We start from the raw sequence: 15,943 nt of genomic DNA on the forward strand, positions 1-15,943 counted from the left end.
TCTGTAGACTTTGTTGTACCTTACAGGTATAACTACCCAAGCAGATACTTGTCTCTGAGGTTTTAGAGATGTATTACTTGATTTAGAACATTGCCTATGAAAATATGGGGGGGGGGGGGAAGTTGCATAATTTAGAGCCATTTGAAAATGGATTAATAGATTTAAGGTAAAGTCAGTCTATCATACTACACACTGCCACCAAAATACATAGGAAGTGAACACTGTATGGCTGCCTTCGGCAACCAACTGGTGGATTCTGCCATACTTACTGAAGGCTGCAGGAGTACACACACACACACACACACACACACACACACACACACACACACACACACACACACACCCACCCACCCACCCACCCACCCACCCACCCACCCACCCACCCACCCACCCACCCACCCTCCCTCAAAGGCAGGCTTTCTCTGTAAATAGCCCTCCTGGCTGCCTTTTTTTTTTTTTTTTTTTTTTTTTTTTTTTTTTTTTGCTATTTGTGCCTCCTGAATGAACTTACAGCTATGTTTTATTAGTGTCTATTGAAGTGTTTATGCAATCAGCACACATCTTAGTCCAAATTAGAGATCTGGGCATATTGCTGCATTCTAATGCATACATAAAAAAACAAAAGTATAGGCAGAGGCACAAAAAGACTTTGTTAGTTGTTCCACTGAATCACACCAGGGATAATCCATCCTCTGCAGGTGGGATTGTTTAAGCAAATAAGCAAAAGCTAATTACACTTTTGGTTTTGAGACCAGGTAAAGCACTTGCTGTTCTGTAACTCATATCTGCCTACATACAAGGATTTTCGGTAGTTTGAATAGTCATAAATAAAATGTTTAAATTCCCCATCAGCACAGAGGAAGCATAGTTCAGCTGGGCAGGGCTGTGCACACTGTCAATCTCAGCGTTCAAGCTAGAGAGACCTGTGTCAAACAGCATAGTAGCATCACAGTCATCCCAAGTAGACAATCATAAATCACTTACATAAAAAGAATGTACTAGGGAGGAAAGGTTTATTTATGAATTTTATTTTTCAGTCAGATTATAGTTTTGTGAACTTGTCCTTTAGGATACTCAATGTTTGACTTGAACTCTTGCTCTGAACTTAATTGAGAAAACACAATTTAGCTCTTCTGCTCATAAAGATTGAGAAGTAATTGTTACTGGGTTTAATAACACAAGAGACTTTTTCCCTTTGCCAATGAAAATGAGGGGTTGCACATAATCAGGCAGGGGTGACTTAGGGTTGATAAAGCCAAAATGAGTCTTTGGGTTTAAGATGGTTGGGGAGGAAGTTTTGTCCTACATCTTTATATCTCTTTAAAAAAAAACAGGAAATGTAGCTTAAATCTTTTCAATTATAAAAACTTAATACAACAGATTTCACACATCAGTTACATTGATTCACTCTGGCACTTAAGCACAAGGGCAACCTTTAAAAATTGGAGACCTTCAAAATTAGGCCATAAGATTTTTAAAAAAAAAACAGTTCATGGTCTTACATTCATCAAATTCACACTAAAAATAGTCTTATTTTTGTAGAATAAAGGCTAAGAAAACATTACATATGTTACAAGCTTATTACATGTATTTACATGACTTTAAATGTCACAAACACAACTCCCTACTTCAAACAGGCTTTGTATATAGGTGAGGCCAGGATCACTTTAGCAGCTTTGTGGGGTGCTAGTCAGCACTGTCTGTTTTTAGAATAGACTTGGTACATCTCTGGGTACTTATCCACTGCATTTAAGAAATGACCACTGGGACATGTGCTGCGCCGCTATCTTTTGAAAAATGCCCAAGATAGTTTGGATGACCCTAGACCATGAAACTGAACTGTGCAACCTTGTATATGCTAAATGCACTGTCTGACTTCTTCAGAAGTTGTGTGTTAACCCATAAATCTTAATTTTTCCCATCAAACAATAAAAAAGTTAAGGTTACTATTTCCCAGATCTAAACTTGAATTTACCAAGTAGAATCAATTAGTCACTTAAATTGTTGAAATTGCATCGACACTGTATAGTGTGTACAGCACATAAATCAGATGTCATGTGTAAGCGTCACAATTTAAAGTTAACACCTACTAACTTTATACCTGTACCTTAAGTAAGGTTTTAAGTTGAAATGTCATCGTTTCCTTATCTGAAGGGTTCAAGGAAACATGAACCCAGTGGCTTGGTGGCTTGGGGAGAACACTTGGTGATGGTGGTTCACTAAATTTGGCTCCAGCATAGTTCTGACTAGCTTGAGACTTAAAAAGCAAGCTAGGACTTGATAAACCAGCATTCCAGTTGGAGTTGTTAGAAAGGCTCTTGGTCTTTCCCCCATTTTGCATGGCCTGCCATGCTGCTGCTGCTGGATTGTACCCATGTCCTCGTTCCTTTTTCTTATGAGCAATCTTCGTCTGGGAAGAATTCTGATCCTTGCTCTTCTGTCTATTTTGCTGTTCTTGGTTCTTACTAGCATTTCTAGATTGAGGGTCTGGAATGTTATACCTCTCTCCGCCACCCATCTTCAGCTTCTTTGTCACCTGTAAGTAAATACATGTAAACAATAAATTCCACATGTTCCTTGTGATGTTTCCATAGTTCCAGTTCTAGAAGTGTTGAAGAAAATATGACAAGATGGCATTAGGCTCGACTTCAAAACCATCTACCTCAAAAAACTAAAGTCGTGAGCTAGATACCAGTTTGTGAAATTGAAAGAAGAAAAAAATTAAAGCAAGCTCTTCTTTCATTCTTTGTACAAGCTAAAAGAAATAACCCCACACACCGAAAGCCACCCGTGGCTGGTGGGGTCTCCTATACCAGACTGGCCTCCAACTTTAAGCAGTCTTGCCCCAAACTCTGGAGTGCTGGAATTACAGGCACATAATACTGCAGCATCGCCATGCATGGCCGCTGACCTTAATAGTTTAGAATTGCTTCACTCCTAAGATAATTGGCCCCACTGTGATGGGAATCTTTATACCTTTCAGTTTGCTTTTCAGATTGAAGGATTTCCACTACTTGTCCTCTTCCTTGCTGCCAAGCCCAGGATAAGAGACGTTGCTTTCTGCTAGATCCTTTCCTTTGTCTCAGTACACAAGTTTTCATGAGCCAGTCTGCTGATTTCAGCCTAGGAGCTGAGGTCCACATCGAGTCTCCTCAGCACACAAGTTTGAGAGAAGTCCTAGCTAGAAAAGGAAAGAGAATTACTTGAAAATAACCCCAAAAAGTGATCTTTTAGACATTCTACAGAAATGGCTGTCGCTGCTTCCTCAAAGCTTCATAGATGATGTATGAGACCACGACTTTCTTTGACCTCATAAATATCAGCTTACAACTCTTGGGGGCTTACCTGCAACTCTTACCCGTTTTAAAGTGAAACTAGGACCCGCACAGCCATTTCCACATCAAGGTTCTGTTCCCAACAGCGCGCATCGTGATTTCGCCTATGACTCCGGTAACGGGTGCCATAATTTTTCACAAACCATAATAACCTTACATTCCTAAAGATCACGCCTCTAAGGGGAAAGGTTTCTCTGTTCTAATTAGCAAACACCCTCACAAGGCTGAGAAGCCTCCGACTTTGTAAGTCAGAAGGCCCGCACTCGCAGTCACCCGCACAGTGAACCTGCAAGCTCGCAGCCTCAGCCCGCGGCTCCGCTCCCAGGGAGTCGGTCGCACCCGACCGGCCTCACTTCCTCTTCAGCCAGGCCCAACAATGGTGCCCGCGATGGCCAACATGGCCGCCCCCGCCACACTCACCGACTTCGAGCGGCGGCGGCGGCGGCTCCCTCTCGACCTCCAAGCCTCCTTCCCTCTACAGGGAGAAACGATGCACGGATCTAACAGCCCACGAACGAGTCACGGATCACAACTCCGTCTGGGGACCAACCTCCTACTGCCTTTCCCGACAAAATGGAGGCCGCTGCAAGCGCGGAAGAGGACCGGAGACTGTGCAGCCAATGAGGACGCGGCAGCGCGTCCCGCGGCCAATGAGACGCCAGCCACCGCCTGTTGCTGGGGCACGCGGGGGGGGGGGGGAGTGCGGGGTGGCTGTTGTCATGGTTTGAAATCCTGCGGGAGGAGCATGTCGGGAATAACTGGCCCGCTTCGGGAGCCGCGCTGCTGGACTTTCCCCGGCTGGCGGAGGGCAGCTGCTCTTCTGCTGGCCTCTGGCAGCGGGGCCCGTACTTTACTTCCGTGACCAGACCTCTGCGCGGCGCCCGTCTTTGTTCCTGGCCCTTTCTGTCCTGCGGTCACTGGGCCAGCCCCAGAGCTGCCGTGGGTCATATTCACCCCACCCAGAGCCCGGCAACTATTTCTGCACATGACCACCTTCCTTTTTTATGTCTCCTCTGATCTAGCTTCACTTTTTTCTCGGTACCTGAGACTGTCACTACTATCAGGGCCTGCTTTTTCTATACACAGCACTTGCTGGATCCCTACACATTTTTTGGTCTTGTTTCGAAAGTGGGAAAACTAGAGAAAAGAAATATACCGCTCAAGAATGACAGCAAGGTTCGGGAAAGAAAGGAGAGATATCTTTTGTTTAAGAGAAAAAGAAAAACGTGTATCCTAGAGTCAACATTTCAAGGGTGAACACCAATTTCAGTGAATAATTCTGGGGGTAAATGTGCCAGGTGTCTTGCCTCATTCAGGCCTGTAATCACAGCTTCTCAGTTTTGAGGTCAGTTTGGAGTACATAGCAAAACCCCCATCTCAGCAAAACAAAAACGTTTCATTGGCTCCAAATTGTGATGCAAATAAGACACACACACTCACACATCTATCTATATAGCCATTGCTGTCCAGAATTAAGTTGGTCCAGAATTCTGCAAGCCTGTCCAAATGCATCTAGGGTGTTTTATCTGCTCCCTACCTCATGCTAGACTTTTGCTTATGTCATCTCATTCCAGTCTCAGCAATTTTAAGGGCAAGGTGCTATTCTGATTTCCAGTGTTCTTGGATTCAGGACATCTCAGTGGTGCCACACTTCAAAGCATAATGCTACAGTGAGTTTCAAGAGCCTGGGCTCATGTGCCCTTCTTCTCTGTGCCTAAAAGGTGCTTGACATAGAGGACACCATTACCCACATTGTCGGAAAGCTTGGGTGCCATGAAGCCTGCCTGTGTCCTGCCACCTGGCTGAGCCTGCTCTCTCCTACAAGGTCAGCGTCAGGCTGCCCTTTGGGAGAGCATGGTTCCGGCATTCACCATGTCTTAGCACTGTCTCTAGCTCATTAATAGCTACCAGTCCACAAGAGCTCCAAACTCTGGACCATGTGTAAAAAAGAATTCCTTCTTCGAAATATCACCGTCTGCCTGTCTGATTTTGTTTGGTTTGTGCATCGCATGCTTGCAGTGTCCTGGGAGGCCAAAAGAGGGTGACAGGTCCTCCGTAAGCCCTTACAGAGAGGCCTGCCTCTTCCTCTCTAGTCCTGGCACTAACCGTAAGCCCTTACAGAGAGGCCTTCCTCTTCCTCCCTAGTCCTGGCACTAACAGCATCCGCCACCATAGCCAGTGGATATTTAATTTAAAGCATTCATCTTGCCCACACTTATCTAGTGCCTGCTTTGGGAAAGAAAGAAAAAAAGAAACCTCATCTGGATCCAAAAGAAGGGAAAGCCCTTTCCTATTTGTGAGAGAAGGGAGCTGAGCTTTGGGGAAGTTTGGCCTGGTTTCTCTAGACAAATAACCTGCTCATTGCAAGGGAATTAGAAGTTAAGAAGGTGGGCTGGAGAGATGGCTCAGTGGGTAAGAGCACCCGACTGCTCTTCAAATCCCAGCAACCACGTGGTGGCTCACAACCATCCGTAACGAGAGATCTGACTCCCTCTTCTGGGGTGTCTGAAGACAACGACAGTGTACATACGAAAAATAAATAAATCTTAAGAAAAAAAGTTAAGAAGGTATAGCTTGAAGGTTTTTCCACAGAGGACTCTTAATTGTAAATTGTAAAGGGGGCAGGGACTAGAGTGGCTCACATAGAAGTTTGTAACTGCTGTGGGAAGTGCGTAATCTCTAGCCAGTGAGCCCCAAGTTCAGTTAGGGAACTCATCTCAAAGAACAAAATGAAGGGCATAGTGATAGCCCTCCTAACTCCAGCACTCTGGGAGGTGGAGGCAGGAGAATCTCAGAGGTCAGGGCCAGCCAGGCTTACTGTGATCCTGTGTCCAAAACAAAAGCAAAAAAGGAGAAGCTGGTGAGGTTGATTAGCAGGTCAAGCCACTCCCACGCCCCTCCCCCTCGAGCCTGCCAACCTGAGTTCTGGGACCTCCATGGTGGAAGGAGAGAACAAACTCCTACAACGTTTCCTATGACATCCACACCATGCCGTGGCACACACATGCCAACACCATAAATGAGGAAATAATGTAAGCAGACAATGTACAGAGCCATCGAGAATGTCCAGTGCAAATAACTTCTGGCCTCAACAGCGTGTGCCCATCCAGAGAGAGAGACAGAGAAGAGAAGCATTCCCCTGCCTAATCTAAATAGAAGTACAAAGAGGGAAGTCAAATGACACCCGAGGTCTATTGTTTAGACTCCAACGCGGGGGGGGGGGGGTTGTTGGCACAGTCACCCTGTGGGCCACACCTATACAAGTCTCTAATCTACTGACTCAAGAGCTTGTCACTTGTTTGTTCTTTCTTCTTCAAGCTTGTTTGTAAATTCGGGGTCACTTTGAATGTCTGCAGGCAGGCCTGCTAGGAGGAGCCCGGGCTCTCAGAGACAGCTCACGCTCTCATTAGTGTTACCAAACTAGTATGAAGCCCCACGCCTCCTTTCTCACCGCGTGCTTTCGTTTCCTGAGGAAGCATCTGGGGCTGGTTTCTACACGTTCACACATTCGGGAGAACTTGCAAGTCTATTGTCAGCCGCGGCAGTCACCTGATTCTAATTACCAAATGGAGGCAGCACAGGATGTCCGTGGGAAACTCCCACGGCTCTGGCTCTCGTGATGCTCCGGGGAGGGCTTCAGCCTGCAAGACCTTAAAGAGCCCTGCCTGATCTCTACCGACTGACACCCACATTCACAGCCCTGGGAGATGGGCCTGTGCATGGTTCAGTCCAGCTGAGTCCAGTCTCTCACTCAGGAATCTGAGTTACTCTCTGGCAGTCCCCTATCATGGAGCGGTGTGTCTGGAGTCCTTGTTTGCTGTGTCGCTCTCAACAACACATAAGAAGGCATTTCCTAAACAAGATGATTTAGCTTAGGTTTGTTGCAGTAGGGGGTTGTTGTTTGAACCGGATCTCATACCCCAGGCTGGCCTCAAACTTGCTTTGCAACTGAGTGTCCTTGAATGGCCTTGCTATCTGCACTTCCCAACAGCCGGGTCTGCAGCTATGTGCCACCATGCCCAGCCTAATTTATTTATGCTTTTGGAAACAACATACTTGTGTGGTTATTAGAATTGTATGCTATGGCCATATGCAATTAATTTCATGGCCAGCCAGTGTTTGCAGGTTTTTTTATTATTATTATAGGCTGAGCTAGATATACTTACAAATTTTAATTTCCTTAAATAAATTTCCCTCAAATTCCAAGCTACAAAATTATTAGGTCATGAGGTAAACATATAGGTTAAGTGTGGTTAATTTTTTATCAACTTGACACAAGCTAGGATCACCTGGGAAGAGGGAACTATGCTGAAAAAAAAGTCATCAGATTGGTCTGAGGACAAGTCTGTTGGGAATTTTGTCGTTTGTTTGTTTGTTTGTTTGTTTGTTTGTTTTTCGAGACAGGGTTTCTCTGTATAGCCCAGGCTGTCCTGGAACTCACTTTGTAGACCAGGCTGGCCTGGAACTAAGAAATCCACCTGCCTCTGCCTCCCAAGTACTGGGATTAAAGGCGTGTGCCACCATGCCCTGCCTTTTTTTTTTAATTTATCTATTTAATATATATGAATAACACTGTAGCTGTCTTCAGGCACACCAAAAGAGCACATCAGATCCCATTACAGATGGTTGTGAGCCACCTTGTGGTTGCTGGGAATTTAACTTGGGACATCTGGAAGAATAGTCATTGCTCTTAACCTCTGAGCCATCTCTCCAGCCCCGGGAATTTTTTCTTATTAGTGGTTAAATGGGAGGACCCAGTCCACTGTGGGTGGTGCCACCCCTGCCTGGGCCAGTGGTCCTGGGTTCTATAGGAAAACAAGCTGAACAAGCCACAAGAAGCAGGCCAATAGGCAGAGTCCCTCTAAGACCTCTGCTTCAGTTCCTTCCTGCACGTACCGGCCTTGACACTCAACCTGGGGTGTTTTTTTTTTTGTTTGTTTTTTTTTTGTTGTTGTTTTTGGGTTGTTTTGTTTTTCGAGACAGGGTTTCTCTGTATAGCCCTGGCTGTCCTGGAACTCACTCTGTAGACCAGGCTGGCCTCGAACTCAGAAATCCGCCTGCCTCTGCCTCCCGAGTGCTAGGATTAAAGGCGTGCACCACCATGCCCGGCTCAACCTGGTTTTATCTTAACAACAGAAAAGTAGACAGTAAAGCTTTTAGTATGTGTTACCAAACACCTTCTATAAACTATGTAGAGACTGGAGAGCTGGCTCAAACAGTTAAATACTTCAGACACAGGCATGGGGACCTAAAATTAGAACTCACATTAAAATCTAGGCTCTGCTATGCAGGGATGTAACCGCAGTGCTGGATTCAAGGAGCGCAGAGACAGGTGGATTCCCAGGGCTCACTGGCCGGCCAGCCTAGCCAATTGCTAAACTCTGGGTTCTCAAAACATAATATAAGAGAGTGACTGAAGAAGATACTCAGTCTCTAATGTAGCTGCTACAAAGCATCCACACAGACATGCATGTGTGCCCACATATGAACATGTATACACACACATACAGAGAGAGAGAGGAAAGATAAAGAAGTTATATGTTGTGCCAGGTCATGGTGGCGCACGCCTTTAATCCTAGCACTCGGGAGGCAGAGGCAGGTGGATTTCTGAGTCTGAGGCCAGCCTGATCTACAGAGGGAGTTCTAAAACAGCCAGGGCTACACAGAGAAACCCTGTCTCCAAAAACCAAAAAAAAAAAAAAAAAAAAAAAAAAAAAAACAACTTTTTTTTTTAATTTAAAAATTATGTGTCCATTTAAGTCCCTAGCACCAGCGTTCAGGTCACATCCCAGCTCTGGAGTCACTGTTCTTCCTTGTTAGTAATGGCTGTTCCTCTGACCTTGGATCTGTAAGATGAGCTGGTGAAATAATGGAAATTGTTTGTTTGTTTTTTTAAAGTGTTCTTTAAGGTCACATACCATATGTGGCCTCTTGTACAAGAAGCCCCATAGGACAGCTCTTTGCCCCACCAAATATGACAGTAATGAGGTCTCCCGACTCATTTAAGTCAACATCGTCCACGGCTGTAGACTTGTCAGTTGATCCATGAACATCTGTTAATTTTCCACTCACTAGAGCAGGCTAACATTTGTTGTCTGCCTTGTGGCATTGATTTTGAGAGAGACTTCGAAAGTCAGGCTACCACGGACAAAGACTCATTCCCATAGAGGATTAAATAGCTTGGCCCAACGACAGCCATTGACATTCTCACTCTTGGGAACAGCAGCAACAAGAGGGTCAACAGCTCTGAGTCCCAGGATGTTGGGAGCCGCCCTCACATTTGCCATTATAAGATGGCGCTGACAGCTGTGTTCTAAGTGGTAAACATAATCTGCACACGTGCAGGGGCAGTTTTCCCGCCATGTGTTCTGCCTTTCTCGTGATGACAACTGGGCCGATGGGCTGCAGCCAATCAGGGAGTAATACGTCCTAGGCGGAGGATAATTCTCCTTAAAAGGGACGGGGTTTTGCCATTCTTTTTCTCTCTCTTGCTCTTGTTGTTCTTCTTGCTCTTGTTTTTTTTCTCTCTCTTGTTCTTGCTTTTTCTCTCTCTTGCTCTTGCTTTCTTGTTCTTGTTCTTTTTCTTGCTTTCTTTCTCTCTCTTGCTCTCTCTCTTGCACTCTTGCTCCTGAAGATGTAAGCAATAAAGTTTTGCCGCAGAAGATTCTGGTTTGCTGTGTTCTTCCTGGCCGGTCGCGAGAACGCGTGTAAGACCAGGAAGTGATTCTCTCCTGCCCTAGGGGGAGGGTCTCCCAGTGTGGTCCAGGCTGCCCCACAACTCACATGTACTGAGTTGGGGACATATAGTTCAGTGGTATATTGCTGGTCTAACATGCACACCGCTCTAGGTTCAAACCCAGCCTCACCCACGAAACAAATAACTCGGTTTGGACAATAACAGTGAGTGTTGTAACCCCGGCTGTCTTGGAACTTGCTCTGTAGCCTAGGCTGGCCTGCAGCTCAGATCCACCGGCCTCTGCCTCCATGCTGGGATTAAAAGCTGTGTACCATCTGTAGGAGAGCTGGCAAGCTGACCAACTCAGCTACCATCCAGGGCTTTGAGCTGGCCCACTCCAGCATCTACCCCACCTATGAACTGCTGGAGTGCATGAAGTCAGGGGCCGGTCCTGCAGGTCCAAAGCTGCAGGATCTCCATGACACAGGGCAAACAGCTGGGGATCCAAGAGGAGTCCCGGTTTTCTTTTGGAGGTGAGGGGTGCAGAGAGCAAATGCAAAGGGTTGGGGGGTTGAGTGGGATTGGGGTGGATGATGTGAAATTCACAAAGAACCCCAAAAAGGTTGGTTGGTTGGTTGGTTTGTCTGTTTTTTAAAAAGTGTGCACCCCCGCTGCCCGGTGGGCTGGAAGGAGGAGTGCTCAGCCACTAAAGGCTCCGTGCACAATGCCACGATTACTGTGAGAAACAATCAGTCAACCAAGGAAGACGGGACAACCTGACCAGGCATGGGCCATGTGCAACAGAACAGAGCGTGCTCCAGCGCTGCACTCTCCAAGAGCAGATGCTATGCAAATGGCTCACTGCAAGTCCACTTACAGGACCTCAGGCCTTTGAAGCTTGGACCTGTCTTGGCGGTCCAGCCAACCTCTGTTCTTCAAAGCACCTCTCTCTGCTTTAGGAGCTCTCTCGATTTCTTTTTCTTATTTTTAAGACAGGGTCTCTCTACATGCCCCTGGCTGGCTGTCCTCGAACTATGTAAACCAGACAAACAGCTCTCTGTTGAGTTCAAAGTTTGTCTCCCTCTCCCAGATCATTACTCCTGGCAACTATCTCCATTTCTGTCCTCAGCCATGTGTCTGTCACGTTCTTCCATTGGGGACATAAGGGTCTGAAAATCACAGCAGGTGTCCTTCTGGACTCCAGCCCATGTGATCCACAGGGCTTCTCCCAGCTAAGCTCCCTGGAGGATGAGCACTGTATCAGGATAGTCTTTAAATGGGATTTTATTTACTATTTATTTGTTTGTTTATTTATTTATTTATTTAAAGATTTATTAACCAGGCTGGGTGTGGTGGCGTATGCCTTTAATCCCAGCATTCAGGAGGCAGAGGCAGGCAGATTTCTGAGTTCGAGGCCAGCCTGGTCTACAAGTGAGTTCCAGGACAACCAGGGCTAAACAGAGAAACCCTGTCTGGAAGAAAAAAAAAAAAAGATTTATTAAATTTATGTATGTGAGTACACTGTCGCTGTCTTCAGACACACCAGAAGAGAGCAGAGCATCAGATCCCATTACAGATGGTTGTGAGCCACCATGTGGTTGCTGGGAATTGAACTCAGGACCTCTGGAAAAACAGTCAGTGTTCCTAACTGTTGAGCCAACTCTCCAGTGCCCCCCTCCCCTAAATTTTTGTTTTTTAATCATGCCTTAAACAAAGGAACTGAGTGTGTCTGATGGGATCACAGCCTTGACAAATCTGATAAGCCAACTCCAGAGGCACAAGGTACTCTTTAGAATATCTCCATCCCTGCCCCCTTCCCCCTTCTCCCCCCAGGCAGATTACAGGATGGTTCCCGGCGAGTGCACACTCCAGCCCGTACATCCTCCTAGAGAGAACTGCATGCCCAGAGGCTTGGGTACCTCATTTTATAAGCATGTGGATACAAAACTACAACTTTTATTTCAAACAGCAGAAGAGGGAGGTTATACCGGAACCCAAACTGAGAGACCATGTCTGAGGTAGCCCCAAATCCCATCTTAAAACTTGGAAGCAGTTTCCTGCCATTTTTGCAGTAATAGAACAAAGCCGAGGCCCTTTTTTTAGATATATTAGGGAAACATTAGGTAGGCAGGGCAAAATGAGAGAGGGAAACCTCTGCTGAGGCCCCCGATGCTATCTGTTGACAGACCCGATTAGCTTTTATTTGGAAAGTAGGAGTCTATACACTGCAAAGGGTTTACCTAACCGTCACAAAGCTGTTAGGTCAGGTGCAGAGGACACTCAGTGCCTATTATGAGGGCTCAGGATGTCCCAAAATAATTTGGTCAGAACATTTGGTTCAGAACACTCCAGCCTTCCCCTCACACGTGTATTCTCTCTCTCTCTCCCTCTCTCAGAGTCTCATTCTAACCCAGGCTAACCTGGAACTCGCTCTATATCCCAGACTTCGCTGAACTCTAGGCAGTTTTCTTATCTCAGCCTCAGGTGTTAGTTCAGAGAGCCCCCTTCTTTCTTCCCTTTCAAAGTGAACTCTGTACGGATCCTGGACTGGGTATAGTGTTGTACACCTGTGATCCTAACACTCTAGAGTCAGATGGTGAGTTCAAGTCTAATCTGGGATACAAAGTGGAACCAGAGTAGTGACTCAAACTTACGATCCCAGTACTTGGGACACCGAGGCAGGAGGATGAGGCTTCCTCTGCCACTCGTTAGGTTTGAGACCAGCCTGGGATAGCCGAATCTCTCTCTCAAAAATGGAAGGAGGGAGGAAGAAAAAGGCTGGTGAGGGGGAGGGTGATGGGGTGCTTGCTAAACACACGCAAAGCTTTGGTTCCACCCTCAGTACAGTATGGTGGCACTGGAGGCTTCAATCCCAGCATCTGGGATCCAGAGCATGACCAGAATGGATGGTTCAGTGGATAATGGTGTTTGCTGCCAGGCTGAAGTTGATCTAGGGACCCACATAGTGGAAGGAGAGAACCGCCTCTCTTAAGTTGTCCTGTGACATACACATGCGCGCGCGCGCGCGCACACACACGCACACACGCTTATCCTTCACCAGGTATCAAGGAAGACCAGGTTGGGCTGCAGGAGACCCTGCCTCAACACAGGAAATAAAATAAAATCCAATAAGTAAACTAACAACATCCGCTAAAAAAAAAAAAAAAAAAAAAAAGGAGCAAAACAAGAAAAGTAGTGGTTCATATTCTCCACTCAGGAATGGCCGACTCGGAACCTCAGGAATGGGAGACAGACACTGTTCGGGACCCAGCTCTGTGATATACAAGACCTCAGCTGTCTGTTGGGGCAGGAAAATGAGTACCCTTCTCCCCACTTCTCCCCCCACTCCTTCCTGAAATCCCTTAAGCACTAGGCTGATGCACTTGAGAAATGCTATTTGGGGTTCTAGAATTTGCTCCCCAGTGTAGAGAAGGAAGATCAGGCGCGCACTCGGACAAGAACACAGCCAAGCGTCCCTTCCCGTGAGTCATTTTGATGAACTCGCATAGGCCGCTGCCTTGGAACAACTCGCTCAAACTTCCCCAGAGTTTCTAGGTCAGGTCGCACACACGAAAGACTGTACACAAAAGAATCTCTCTCCTGCGGGAGTTCAGCTTTCAAGTGGCCCCACCTCCCCAGTAGAGTGTGACCCTGAAGAATACAACTGGAGGTGTCTGACAGAGTCCTGAGCAACCCTCTGCTTCTTCTTTTCCCCCCTTTCTGACCACCTTGACCCTGGCAAGCTCTCTGGAAAGAATCTAGTGGGTTAGGTTTAAAGGGCAAAGCAGGGAGCTTGCGTCAGACGTCCTCTGGAATGTTGGGAATTTTTTCAATGTATTTTTAAGGATGTTCTTGTTTTTATCTTGTTTTTCATTAATGAGTGGGAATAATTGACTTAGCACTTCAGCCTAAGTGAGGAGGTACCCAGGCCATCAGGAAAATGCTTGTCCTGAGGAATTCTGCCTTTGGCATTGGATTAGAAGTTGTACAGGTTACAGAAAAGAATGAAGGTGCGGACCTGGTCCTGTGAGAGGGCTCAACAGATAAACTTGCTTATGAGCAAGCCAAAATAGCTAGGTTTTATAAGGCAAGAGAAGCTGGGGGAAGGGACAGGAAGCTGGGGGAGGGAGCGTGGCTGAAGAGGGTTAGGGTAAGGGGGCAAGGTTAAGAGGCATCAAAAGGAGCCAGCACTCTGGGGCAGGTACCTGTGGGTGCTGACAGAGACCAGCCGACTGGCAGCAGTGTCTGCCTTGATACATTAAATAGGCACCACAGTTAGCCATTTGTCCTGAGGTTTTGGGGGACCTAACTCCACCGGTGTGACCTCTAGGGCCTTCAATGACCTTAGCTAAACTTCTTGCCCTTTGTGCCCTCGTAGAAGGCCAGTGGCTGGGGAGAGGACTTAGAAAGACCTTGTCTGGAGTGGAGAGGAACCTGAAGTCCTATGCTGGCCATGTGGCTTGCACTTGTGGCCACAGAGGTTGGCAGCACAGCCCAGCAGCAGCAGGGTCCTGACTGATGGGCAAAGCCCTGCATACACGTGGCAGTCAGGAATTGTTTTGGTGTCAACTGCGTGTAGCTGGCAGTGCCAAACTGGAGGAGGACTGTGAACAGGATCGGGCCTCCACAGAAAGGAGAGCCTTGATCAATGTACTGGCTGGTTTTGTGTGTCAACTTGACACAAGGTAGGGTCATCAGAGAAAAAGGAGCCTCCCTTGAGGAAAGGCCTCCATGAGATCCAGCTGTAAGGGCATTTTCTCAATTAGTGATCAGTGAGGGGAGGGAGGCCCAGCCCGTGGTGGGTGGAGCCATCCCCAGGGTCCTAGGTTCTATAAAAAAGAAGGTTGAGCATGCGCGCTGTGAAATAGGCCAGTAACCAGCGCTCTGCTTGGTCTTTGCATCAGCTCCTGCCTGCAGGCTCCAGCCCTGATTGAGTTCTCGTCCTGAGTCCTGACTTCCTCCAGTGATGGACTGTGATCTAGACTTGGAAGCTAAATAAACCCTTTGCTCCCAAACTTGCCTTTGGGGTCTTGGTGTGTGTGTTTTTGGTCTTTTGTTCTGTTTTGTTTTGTTTTGTTTTGTTTTTGTTTTTTGGTTTTTGGTTTTTTTTGAGACAGGGTTTCTCTGTGTAGCCCTAGCTGTCCTGGAACTCACTCTATAGACCAGGCTGGCCTCAAACTCAGAAATCTGCCTTCCTCTGTCTCCCAAGTGCTGGGATTAAAGACTTGTGCTACTACGCCCAGCTTGGTGTTTTTGTCATGGCAATAGAAGCCCTAAAACAACTAGTAACGTCTGCTTAGTATGTGCTTAGGCACCTACTAGGAGATTCAGCAACCCTCACCTGCCCGTAGCTCCAGATCCAGGGGATCATATGTTCTCCCCTTGGGTCTCTTTGGACGCACTCGCGCACACACGCACACACAGCCGTATTGTCTGACCTCTCCGAGGTCACCTACTTCATTCATTCACCCATTTCATTCATTCTTATTCACTAAACGTATTAGCTGGGTGCCCCCTACATGCAGAACGTTATTCCTGCACTTCGGGATAGAAAAACCACAGAAACAGACGCTCAGGAAGGAGGAAGAGACGGATGAGAGAATCCGTAGGATGCGCTGTGGAAGCCAGGGTAGCCTAGGGCTTCAGGGAAGCCGTGGGTCAGAGACACAGGAAATCCTGGGTGAGGTGGGAGATTCACTTCCTGGATTTGGGAACCACTTGAGAACTAGGATTCAGAGATGGTAGATCCGTGCTGTCTTACCCAAAGCACCTGAGGCCCCTCCTGCGCATGCTCCCCACCCGCTGCCAGCACCCCTGCACCCATCTCCTGGAATTCTGTGACATGTGGTATAAAGATTAAATGAGAATATGTGGCAAGCAGGACTCTGCGCCTGATTCACGCTGAGGGCTGTTCCACACCAGAGAGATCCAG

General features: G+C 46.9%; 1 protein-coding gene across 3 annotated transcripts; it reads right to left on the bottom strand.

Annotated features, from left to right (window-relative positions):
- Window positions 1–998: 998 nt before the first annotated feature.
- On the bottom strand, window positions 999–3,928 carry Pnrc2 (proline-rich nuclear receptor coactivator 2). 3 transcript variants are annotated; one of them, XM_006539038.1, is made up of 3 exons: window positions 3,359–3,749; window positions 2,977–3,181; window positions 999–2,536 (listed from the first exon to the last, which is right to left on the bottom strand). In XM_006539038.1, exon 3 carries the CDS (start codon window positions 2,516–2,518, stop codon window positions 2,096–2,098), a length of 423 nt encoding a protein of 140 aa, XP_006539101.1. In that variant the 5' UTR covers window positions 2,519–2,536; window positions 2,977–3,181; window positions 3,359–3,749; the 3' UTR covers window positions 999–2,095. The 3 variants fall into 3 exon arrangements, with proteins under 3 accessions (XP_006539101.1, XP_006539102.1, NP_080659.1); XM_006539039.1 differs by having other exon boundaries at window positions 3,346–3,749; NM_026383.3 differs by lacking the exon at window positions 3,359–3,749 and adding an exon at window positions 3,756–3,928 and having other exon boundaries at window positions 1,008–2,536.
- Window positions 3,929–15,943: the final 12,015 nt, after the last annotated feature.

This window comes from Mus musculus, chromosome 4 (assembly GCF_000001635.26).
Source record: "Mus musculus strain C57BL/6J chromosome 4, GRCm38.p6 C57BL/6J".
Lineage (NCBI taxonomy): Eukaryota > Metazoa > Chordata > Mammalia > Rodentia > Muridae > Mus > Mus musculus.

What these genes read in the sequence shown, in the direction of transcription:
- Pnrc2 (XM_006539038.1), bottom strand. Translation starts at nt 2,518, where the DNA reads ATGGGTGGCGGAGAGAGGTATAACATTCCAGACCCTCAATCTAGAAAT.